The following is a 12,010-nucleotide window of genomic DNA, read 5'->3' as shown; positions in this document are numbered from 1 at the left end:
ATGAACTAGACACTACAACAGACAGAGAGAACAACAGACTGATGAACGAGACACTACAACAGACAGAGAGAACAACAGACTGATGAACGAGACACTACAACAGACAGAGAGAACAACAGACTGATGAACTAGACACTACAACAGACTGATGAACTAGACACTACAGCAGACAGAGAGAACAACAGACTGATGAACTAGACACTACAGCAGACAGAGAGAACAACAGACTGATGAACGAGACACTACAACAGACAGAGAGAACAACAGACTGATGAACTAGACACTACAGCAGACAGAGAGAACAACAGACTGATGAACTAGACACTACAACAGACAGAGAGAACAACAGACTGATGAACTAGACACTACAACAGACTGATGAACTAGACACTACAACAGACAGAGAGAACAACAGACTGATGAACTAGACACTACAACAGACTGATGAACTAGACACTACAACAGACAGAGAGAACAACAGACTGTTGAACTAGACACTACAACAGACAGAGAGAACAACAGACTGATGAACTAGACACTACAACAGACAGAGAGAACAACAGACTGATGAACTAGACACTACAACAGACAGAGAGAACAACAGACTGATGAACGAGACACTACAACAGACTGATGAACTAGACACTACAGCAGACAGAGAGAATAGCAGACTGATGAACTAGACACTACAACAGACTGATGAACTAGACACTACAGCAGACAGAGAGAACAACAGACTGATGAACTAGACACTACAACAGACAGAGAGAACAACAGACTGATGAACTAGACACTACAACAGACAGAGAGAACAACAGACTGATGAACTAGACACTACAACAGACTGATGAACTAGACACTACAACAGACTGTTGAACTAGACACTACAACAGACAGAGAGAACAACAGACAGAGAGAACAACAGACTGATGAACTAGACACTACAACAGACAGAGAGAACAACAGACTGATGAACTAGACACTACAGCAGACAGAGAGAACAACAGACAGAGAGAACAACAGACTGATGAACTAGACACTACAGCAGACAGAGAGAACAACAGACTGATGAACTAGACACTACAACAGACAGAGAGAACAACAGACTGATGAACTAGACACTACAACAGACTGTTGAACTAGACACTACAACAGACAGAGAGAACAACAGACTGATGAACTAGACACTACAACAGACTGATGAACTAGACACTACAGCAGACAGAGAGAACAACAGACTGTTGAACTAGACACTACAACAGACAGAGAGAACAACAGACTGATGAACTAGACACTACAGCAGACAGAGAGAACAACAGACTGTTGAACTAGACACTACAACAGACAGAGAGAACAACAGACTGATGAACTAGACACTACAACAGACAGAGAGAACAACAGACTGATGAACTAGACACTACAGCAGACTGATGAACTAGACACTACAGCAGACAGAGAGAACAACAGACAGATGAACTAGACACTACAGCAGACAGAGAGAACAACAGACTGATGAACTAGACACTACAACAGACAGAGAGAACAACAGACTGATGAACTAGACACTACAACAGACTGTTGAACTAGACACTACAACAGACAGAGAGAACAACAGACTGATGAACTAGACACTACAACAGACAGAGAGAACAACAGACTGATGAACTAGACACTACAACAGACAGAGAGAACAACAGACTGATGAACTAGACACTACAACAGACAGAGAGAACAACAGACTGATGAACTAGACACTACAACAGACTGATGAACTAGACACTACAACAGACAGAGAGAACAACAGACTGATGAACTAGACACTACAACAGACAGAGAGAACAACAGACTGATGAACTAGACACTACAGCAGACAGAGAGAACAACAGACTGATGAACTAGACACTACAACAGACAGAGAGAACAACAGACTGATGAACTAGACACTACAACAGACTGATGAACTAGACACTACAACAGACAGAGAGAACAACAGACAGAGAGAACAACAGACTGTTGAACTAGACACTACAACAGACTGATGAACTAGACACTACAGCAGACAGAGAGAACAACAGACTGATGAACTAGACACTACAGCAGACAGAGAGAACAACAGACTGTTGAACTAGACACTACAACAGACAGAGAGAACAACAGACTGATGAACTAGACACTACAACAGACTGATGAACGAGACACTACAGCAGACAGAGAGAACAACAGACAGATGAACTAGACACTACAGCAGACAGAGAGAATAGCAGACAGAGAGAACAGCAGACAGATGAACTAGACACTACAGCAGACAGAGAGAATAGCAGACAGATGAACTAGACACTACAGCAGACTGAGAGAACAACAGACTGTTGAACTAGACACTACAGCAGACAGAGAGAATAGCAGACAGATGAACTAGACACTACAGCAGACTGAGAGAACAACAGACTGTTGAACTAGACACTACAACAGACAGAGAGAACAACAGACTGATGAACTAGACACTACAACAGACAGAGAGAACAACAGACTGATGAACTAGACACTACAACAGACTGATGAACTAGACACTACAACAGACAGAGAGAACAACAGACTGATGAACTAGACACTACAACAGACAGAGGGAACAACAGACTGATGAACTAGACACTACAACAGACAGAGAGAACAACAGACTGATGAACTAGACACTACAACAGACAGAGAGAACAACAGACTGATGAACTAGACACTACAACAGACTGTTGAACTAGACACTACAACAGACAGAGAGAACAACAGACTGATGAACTAGACACTACAACAGACAGAGAGAACAACAGACTGATGAACTAGACACTACAACAGACTGATGAACTAGACACTACAGCAGACAGAGAGAATAGCAGACTGATGAACTAGACACTACAACAGACAGAGAGAACAGCAGACAGATGAACTAGACACTACAGCAGACAGATGAACTAGACACTACAGCAGACAGAGAGAATAGCAGACAGAGAGAACAGCAGACAGAGAGAATAGCAGACAGAGAGAACAACAGACTGATGAACTAGACACTACAGCAGACAGAGAGAATAGCAGACTGATGAACTAGACACTACAACAGACAGAGAGAACAACAGACTGATGAACTAGACACTACAACAGACAGAGAGAACAACAGACTGATGAACTAGACACTACAACAGACAGAGAGAACAACAGACTGATGAACTAGACACTACAGCAGACAGAGAGAACAACAGACTGATGAACTAGACACTACAACAGACAGAGAGAACAACAGACTGATGAACTAGACACTACAACAGACTGATGAACTAGACACTACAACAGACAGAGAGAACAACAGACAGAGAGAACAACAGACTGTTGAACTAGACACTACAACAGACTGATGAACTAGACACTACAGCAGACAGAGAGAACAACAGACTGATGAACTAGACACTACAGCAGACAGAGAGAACAACAGACTGTTGAACTAGACACTACAACAGACAGAGAGAACAACAGACTGATGAACTAGACACTACAACAGACTGATGAACGAGACACTACAGCAGACAGAGAGAACAACAGACAGATGAACTAGACACTACAGCAGACAGAGAGAATAGCAGACAGAGAGAACAGCAGACAGATGAACTAGACACTACAGCAGACAGAGAGAATAGCAGACAGATGAACTAGACACTACAGCAGACTGAGAGAACAACAGACTGTTGAACTAGACACTACAGCAGACAGAGAGAATAGCAGACAGATGAACTAGACACTACAGCAGACTGAGAGAACAACAGACTGTTGAACTAGACACTACAACAGACAGAGAGAACAACAGACTGATGAACTAGACACTACAACAGACAGAGAGAACAACAGACTGATGAACTAGACACTACAACAGACTGATGAACTAGACACTACAACAGACAGAGAGAACAACAGACTGATGAACTAGACACTACAACAGACAGAGGGAACAACAGACTGATGAACTAGACACTACAACAGACAGAGAGAACAACAGACTGATGAACTAGACACTACAACAGACAGAGAGAACAACAGACTGATGAACTAGACACTACAACAGACTGTTGAACTAGACACTACAACAGACAGAGAGAACAACAGACTGATGAACTAGACACTACAACAGACAGAGAGAACAACAGACTGATGAACTAGACACTACAACAGACTGATGAACTAGACACTACAGCAGACAGAGAGAATAGCAGACTGATGAACTAGACACTACAACAGACAGAGAGAACAGCAGACAGATGAACTAGACACTACAGCAGACAGATGAACTAGACACTACAGCAGACAGAGAGAATAGCAGACAGAGAGAACAGCAGACAGAGAGAATAGCAGACAGAGAGAACAACAGACTGATGAACTAGACACTACAGCAGACAGAGAGAATAGCAGACTGATGAACTAGACACTACAACAGACAGAGAGAACAACAGACTGATGAACTAGACACTACAACAGACAGAGAGAACAACAGACTGATGAACTAGACACTACAACAGACTGATGAACTAGACACTACAACAGACAGAGAGAACAACAGACTGATGAACTAGACACTACAGCAGACAGAGAGAACAACAGACGGATGAACTAGACACTACAGCAGACAGAGAGAACAACAGACTGATGAACTAGACACTACAACAGACTGATGAACTAGACACTACAACAGACAGAGAGAACAACAGACTGATGAACTAGACACTACAACAGACAGAGAGAACAACAGACTGATGAACTAGACACTACAGCAGACAGAGAGAACAACAGACTGATGAACTAGACACTACAACAGACTGATGAACTAGACACTACAACAGACAGAGAGAACAACAGACTGATGAACTAGACACTACAGCAGACAGAGAGAACAACAGACTGATGAACTAGACACTACAACAGACTGATGAACTAGACACTACAACAGACAGAGAGAACAACAGACTGATGAACTAGACACTACAACAGACTGATGAACTAGACACTACAACAGACAGAGAGAACAACAGACTGATGAACTAGACACTACAACAGACTGATGAACTAGACACTACAGCAGACAGAGAGAACAACAGACTGATGAACTAGACACTACAACAGACTGATGAACGAGACACTACAGCAGACAGAGAGAACAACAGACTGTTGAACGAGACACTACAGCAGACAGAGAGAACAACAGACTGATGAACTAGACACTACAGCAGACAGAGAGAACAACAGACTGTTGAACGAGACACTACAGCAGACAGAGAGAACAACAGACTGATGAACTAGACACTACAGCAGACAGAGAGAGTGTGTTGACTGACCAGTCTGTTAGCTCTAGGTTGGACAGTGTGTTGACTGACCAGTCTGTTAGCTCTATGTTGGACAGTGTGTTGACTGACCAGTCTGTTAGCTCTAGGTTGGACAGTGTGTTGACTGATCAGAGTGTTAGCTCTAGGTTGGACAGTGTGTTGACTGATCAGAGTGTTAGCTCTAGGTTGGACAGTGTTGACTGACCAGTCTGTTAGCTCTAGGTTGGACAGTGTTGACTGACCAGTCTGTTAGCTCTAGGTTGGACAGTGTGTAGACTGATCAGTCTGTTAGCTCTAGGTTAGACAGTGTGTAGACTGATCAGTCTGTTAGCTCTAGGTTGGACAGTGTGTTGACTGATCAGTCTGTTAGCTCTAGGTTAGACAGTGTGTTGACTGACCAGTCTGTTAGCTCTAGGTTGGACAGTGTGTTGACTGATCAGTCTGTTAGCTCTAGGTTGGACAGTGTGTTGACTGACCGGTCTGTTAGCTCTAGGTTGGACAGTGTGTTGACTGATCAGTCTGTTAGCTCTAGGTTGGACAGTGTGTTGACTGACCGGTCTGTTAGCTCTAGGTTGGACAGTGTGTTGACTGACCAGTCTGTTAGCTCTAGGTTGGACAGTGTGTTGACTGATCAGTCTGTTAGCTCTAGGTTGGACAGTGTTGACTGATCAGTCTGTTAGCTCTAGGTTGGACAGTGTTGACTGATCAGAGTGTTAGCTCTAGGTTGGACAGTGTTGACTTATCAGAGTGTTAGCTCTAGGTTGGACAGTGTTGACTGATCAGTCTGTTAGCTCTAGGTTGGACAGTGTTGACTGATCAGTCTGTTAGCTCTAGGTTGGACAGTGTTGACTGATCAGAGTGTTAGCTCTAGGATGGACAGTGTTGACTGATCAGTCTGTTAGCTCTAGGATGGACAGTGTTGACTGATCAGTCTGTTAGCTCTAGGTTGGACAGTGTTGACTGATCAGTCTGTTAGCTCTAGGTTGGACAGTGTTGACTGACCGGTCTGTTAGCTCTAGGTTGGACAGTGTTGACTGACCAGTCTGTTAGCTCTAGGTTGGACAGTGTTGACTGATCAGTCTGTTAGCTCTAGGTTGGACAGTGTTGACTGACCGGTCTGTTAGCTCTAGGTTGGACAGTGTTGACTGACCAGTCTGTTAGCTCTAGGTTGGACAGTGTGTTGACTGATCAGTCTGTTAGCTCTAGGTTGGACAGTGTGTTGACTGATCAGAGTGTTAGCTCTAGGTTAGACAGTGTGTTGACTGATCAGTCTGTTAGCTCTAGGTTGGACAGTGTGTTGACTGATCAGAGTGTTAGCTCTAGGTTAGACAGTGTGTTGACTGATCAGTCTGTTAGCTCTAGGTTGGACAGTGTGTTGACTGACCAGTCTGTTAGCTCTAGGTTGGACAGTGTGTTGACTGATCAGTCTGTTAGCTCTAGGTTGGACAGTGTGTTGACTGACCGGTCTGTTAGCTCTAGGTTGGACAGTGTGTTGACTGACCAGTCTGTTAGCTCTAGGTTGGACAGTGTGTTGACTGATCAGTCTGTTAGCTCTAGGTTGGACAGTGTGTTGACTGATCAGTCTGTTAGCTCTAGGTTGGACAGTGTGTTGACTGACCAGTCTGTTAGCTCTAGGTTGGACAGTGTGTTGACTGATCAGTCTGTTAGCTCTAGGTTGGACAGTGTGTTGACTGATCAGAGTGTTAGCTCTAGGTTGGACAGTGTGTTGACTGATCAGAGTGTTAGCTCTAGGTTGGACAGTGTGTTGACTGATCAGAGTGTTAGCTCTAGGTTGGACAGTGTTGACTGATCAGTCTGTTAGCTCTAGGTTGGACAGTGTGTTGACTGACCAGTCTGTTAGCTCTAGGTTGGACAGTGTGTTGACTGATCAGTCTGTTAGCTCTAGGTTGGACAGTGTGTTGACTGATCAGAGTGTTAGCTCTAGGTTGGACAGTGTGTTGACTGATCAGAGTGTTAGCTCTAGGTTGGACAGTGTGTTGACTGATCAGTCTGTTAGCTCTAGGTTGGACAGTGTGTTGACTGACCGGTCTGTTAGCTCTAGGTTGGACAGTGTGTTGACTGATCAGTCTGTTAGCTCTAGGTTGGACAGTGTGTTGACTGATCAGAGTGCTACAAAGGGGAAATAAACTGCTCAGATCATTTAAAGCATCTGTGACGATATGTGTTGTTGAGTACATACAAATAGACCACACACACACACACACACACTACACACACACTACTCACTACACACTACACACACACACACACACACTACACACTACACACACACACACTACACACACACACACACACACTACACACACACACACACTACACACACACACACTACACACTACACACTACACACACACACACTACACACTACACACTACACACACACACTACACGCACGCACACTACACACTACACACACACACTACACACCACACACACTACACACTACACACACACACACTACACACACTACACACACTACACACACGCACAATTACACACTACACACACACACACACACACTACACACACTACACGCACGCACACTACACACACACACACACACACACACACACACACACACACACACACCAGCTGTGTTTGTGGAAGGAAACCTGCTCTGGGTGTTCTGTAATGAAAGGAAACCTGCTCTGGGTCTTCTGTAATGGAAGGAAACCTGCTCTGGGTCTTCTGTAATGGAAGGAAACCTGCTCTGGGTCTTCTGTAATGGAAGGAAACCTGCTCTGGGTCTTCTGTAATGGAAGGAAACCTGCTCTGGGTGTTCTGTAATGGAAGGAAACCTGCTCTGGGTGTTCTGTAATGGAAGGAAACCTGCTCTGGGTGTTCTGTAATGGAAGGAAACCTGCTCTGGGTCTTCTGTAATGGAAGGAAACCTGCTCTGGGTGTTCTGTAATGGGAGGAAACCTGCTCTGGGTCTTCTGTATTGGAAGGAAACCTGCTCTGGGTGTTCTGTAATGGAAGGAAACCTGCTCTGGGTGTTCTGTAATGGAAGGAAACCTGCTCTGGGTGTTCTGTAATGGAAGGAAACCTGCTCTGGGTGTTCTGTAATGGAAGGAAACCTGCTCTGGTTGTTCTGTAATGGAAGGAAACCTGCTCTGGGTCTTCTGTATTGGAAGGAAACCTGCTCTGGGTGTTCTGTAATGGAAGGAAACCTGCTCTGGGTGTTCTGTAATGGAAGGAAACCTGCTCTGGGTGTTCTGTAATGGAAGGAAACCTGCTCTGGGTGTTCTGTAATGGAAGGAAACCTGCTCTGGGTGTTCTGTAATGGAAGGAAACCTGCTCTGGGTGTTCTGTAATGGAAGGAAAGAGAAGGTGTATGAACCAATATAATCACTGACTTGTTTCTTTTCTTTTCTTCCAGCCAAGGACCTCTCTCCTCTATCAGGGCCGCCATTAAGAGGAGTGAGTCTGCATCCCTCGTCTAAAAAGAAAACGCATTCTTTATTTACAGAACAAGTGATGACTGGGCAGTTCTCTGATGTTTCTCTCTGTGCTATAAATAGTATAGCGAAGTCGTCTCCCCTGTTGTTAGTAACAGTCTGTTGTTACCTGTATATAGGACCTGTTGTTAGTAACAGTCTGTTACCTGTATATAGGACCTGTTGTTACCTGTATATAGGACCTGGTGTTACCTGTATATAGGACCTGCTAGTAACAATCTGTTGTTACCTGTATATAGGACCTGTTGTTACCTGTATATAGGACCTGTTGTTACCTATATATAGGACCTGTTGTTACTGTATATAGGACCTGTTGTTAGTAACAGTCTGTTGTTACCTGTATATAGGACCTGTTGTTACCTGTATATAGGACCTGTTGTTACCTGTATATAGGACCTGTTGTTACTGTATATAGGACCTGTTGTTACTTGTATATAGGACCTGTTGTTACCTGTATATAGGACATGTTGTTACCTGTATATAGGACCTGTTGTTAGTAACAGTCTGTTGTTATCTGTATATAGGACCTGTTGTTACCTGTATAAAGGACCTGTTGTTACCTGTATATAGGACCTGTTGTTACCTGTATATAGGACCTGGTGTTAGTTAACAGTCTGTTGTTACCTGTATATAGGACCTGTTGTTACCTGTATATAGGACCTGTTGTTAGTAACAGTCTGTTGTTACCTGTATATAGGACCTGTTGTTACCTGTATATAGGACTGTTGTTACCTGTATATAGGACCTGTTGTTACCTGTATATAGGATATGTTGTTACCTGTATATAGGACCTGTTGTTACTGTATATAGGACCTGTTGTTAGTAACAGTCTGTTGTTACCTGTATATAGGACCTGTTGTTACCTGTATATAGGACCTGTTGTTACTGTATATAGGACCTGTTGTTACTTGTATATAGGACCTGTTGTTAGTAACAGTCTGTTGTTACCTGTATATAGGACCTGTTGTTAGTAACAGTCTGTTGTTACCTGTATATAGGACCTGTTGTTACCTGTATAAAGGACCTGTTGTTACCTGTATATAGGACCTGTTGTTACCTGTATATAGGACCTGGTGTTAGTTAACAGTCTGTTGTTACCTGTATATAGGACCTGTTGTTACCTGTATATAGGACCTGTTGTTAGTAACAGTCTGTTGTTACCTGTATATAGGACCTGTTGTTACCTGTATATAGGACCTGTTGTTACCTGTATATAGGATATGTTGTTACCTGTATATAGGACCTGTTACTAACAGTCTGTTGTTACCTGTATATAGGACCTGTTGTTACCTGTATATAGGATATGTTGTTACCTGTATATAGGACCCGTTGTTAGTAACAGTCTGTTGTTAGCTGTATATAGGACCTGTTAGTTACAGTCTGTTGTTACCTGTATATAGGACTTGTTGTTACCTGTATATGGGACCTGTTGTTAGTAACAGTCTGTTGTTACCTGTATATAGGACCTGTTGTTAGTAACAGTCTGTTACCTGTATATAGGACCTGTTGTTACCTGTATATAGGACCTGTTGTTACCTGTATATAGAACCTGTTGTTACCTGTATATAGGACCTGTTAGTACCAGTCTGTTGTTACCTGTATATAGAACCTGTTGTTACCAACAGTATGTCGTTAGTAACATGGTGAAGTCCTCTACAATAATGTTAGTGTGTTTCTTTCAGCGACGACTAGATCCACTTCTGTGAGCGAGAGTACTCCCAGAGACCGGAGGTCAGTACAGCTCTGTTTTACAGAGTCAAGAAAACACACATCCTGCAGTATCTCTATTGGTTGTATTTCTATCTATCTGTTGATACAGGTAAACTGCCTAAATGAGAGTAAAAATGCTTATCAAGAAATGAGGGATACAAAGTATATTGAAAGCATTTGTTTCCACGCAGGTTTTGTTCTCCTGAGTTAAATAGGTAATGGATATCCCATCATGCTTAGGGTCATAAAAACCGCCCAGTTGCCCAGATATTTTGGCTACATAGAAGAAGAGATCTCGGTGACTTTGAAAGAGGGGCCTGAAAGGAGCATAGGGGGTTTAAAGTGTGTGTGTGTGTCAAGAGTGTGTGTGTCAGTGTGTGTGTGTGTGTCAGTGTGTGTGTGTGTGTGTGTGTCAGTGTGTGTGTGTGTGTGTGTGTGTGTGTGTGTCAGTGTGTGTGTGTGTGTGTGTGTGTGTGTGTCAGTGTGTGTGTCAGTGTGTGTGTGTGTCAGTGTGTGTGTCAGTGTGTGTGTCAGTGTGTGTGTGTCAGTGTGTGTGTGTGTCAGTGTGTGTGTGTGTCAGTGTGTGTGTGTGTGTCAGTGTGTGTGTGTGTGTGTGTCAGTGCGTGTGTGTGTCAGTGCGTGTGTGTGTCAGTGCGTGTGTGTGTCAGTGTGTGTCTGTGTGTGTCAGTGTGTGTGTCAGTGTGTGTGTCAGTGTGTGTGTCAGTGTGTGTGTCAGTGTGTGTGTGTGTGTGTGTGTCAGTGTGTGTGTGTGTCAGTGTGTGTGTGTGTGTCAGTGTGTGTCAGTGTGTGTGTGTGTGTGTCAGTGCGTGTGTGTGTCAGTGTGTGTGTGTGTGTGTGTCAGTGTGTCAGTGTGTGTGTGTGTGTGTGTCAGTGTGTGTGTGTCAGTGTGTGTGTGTGTGTGTGTCAGTGCGTGTGTGTGTGTGTGTGTCAGTGTGTCAGTGTGTGTGTGTCTGTGTGTGTGTGTGTGTGTGTGTCAGTGTGTGTGTGTCAGTGTGTGTGTCAGTGTGTGTGTGTGTGTGTGTGTGTGTCAGTGTGTGTGTGTGTCAGTGTGTGTGTGTGTGTGTGTGTCAGTGTGTGTCAGTGTGTGTGTGTGTGTGTCAGTGCGTGTGTGTGTGTGTGTCAGTGTGTGTGTGTGTCAGTGTGTCAGTGTGTGTGTGTGTGTCAGTGTGTGTGTGTCAGTGTGTGTGTGTGTGTGTGTGTCAGTGTGTGTCAGTGTGTGTGTGTGTGTGTGTGTGTGTGTGTCAGTGCGTGTGTGTGTGTGTGTCAGTGTGTGTGTGTGTGTGTGTCAGTGTGTCAGTGTGTGTGTGTGTCAGTGTGTCAGTGTGTGTGTGTGTGTGTGTCAGTGTGTGTGTGTGTGTGTGTCAGTGCGTGTGTGTGTGTGTGTGTCAGTGTGTCAGTGTGTGTGTGTCAGTGTGTGTGTGTGTCAGTGTGTGTGTGTCAGTGTGT

The 12,010-nt window shown here is 43.9% G+C and overlaps 1 protein-coding gene across 3 annotated transcripts in view; it reads left to right on the top strand.

Annotated features, from left to right (window-relative positions):
• LOC110532885 (SH3 domain-containing protein 19) overlaps positions 1-12,010 on the top strand; it is a 52,949-nt gene that overhangs the window by 13,778 nt on the left and 27,161 nt on the right. For all 3 annotated transcript variants that reach the window (XR_005053096.1, XM_036987096.1, XM_036987095.1), the window contains exons 3-4: positions 8,755-8,795; positions 10,516-10,564. Coding sequence is in view for 2 of the 3 variants with exons in the window: in XM_036987096.1 (XP_036842991.1) it covers positions 8,755-8,795; positions 10,516-10,564 (90 nt within the window). In the remaining variant the exon portion in view is untranslated. The remainder of the gene's footprint in view (positions 1-8,754; positions 8,796-10,515; positions 10,565-12,010) is intronic.

The sequence above is a fragment of the Oncorhynchus mykiss genome, chromosome 9 (genome assembly GCF_013265735.2).
Source record: "Oncorhynchus mykiss isolate Arlee chromosome 9, USDA_OmykA_1.1, whole genome shotgun sequence".
Taxonomy (NCBI): domain Eukaryota; kingdom Metazoa; phylum Chordata; class Actinopteri; order Salmoniformes; family Salmonidae; genus Oncorhynchus; species Oncorhynchus mykiss.
The sequence above is the reverse complement of the archived record's forward strand: the minus strand, read 5'-3'. Positions and strand labels throughout refer to the sequence as shown.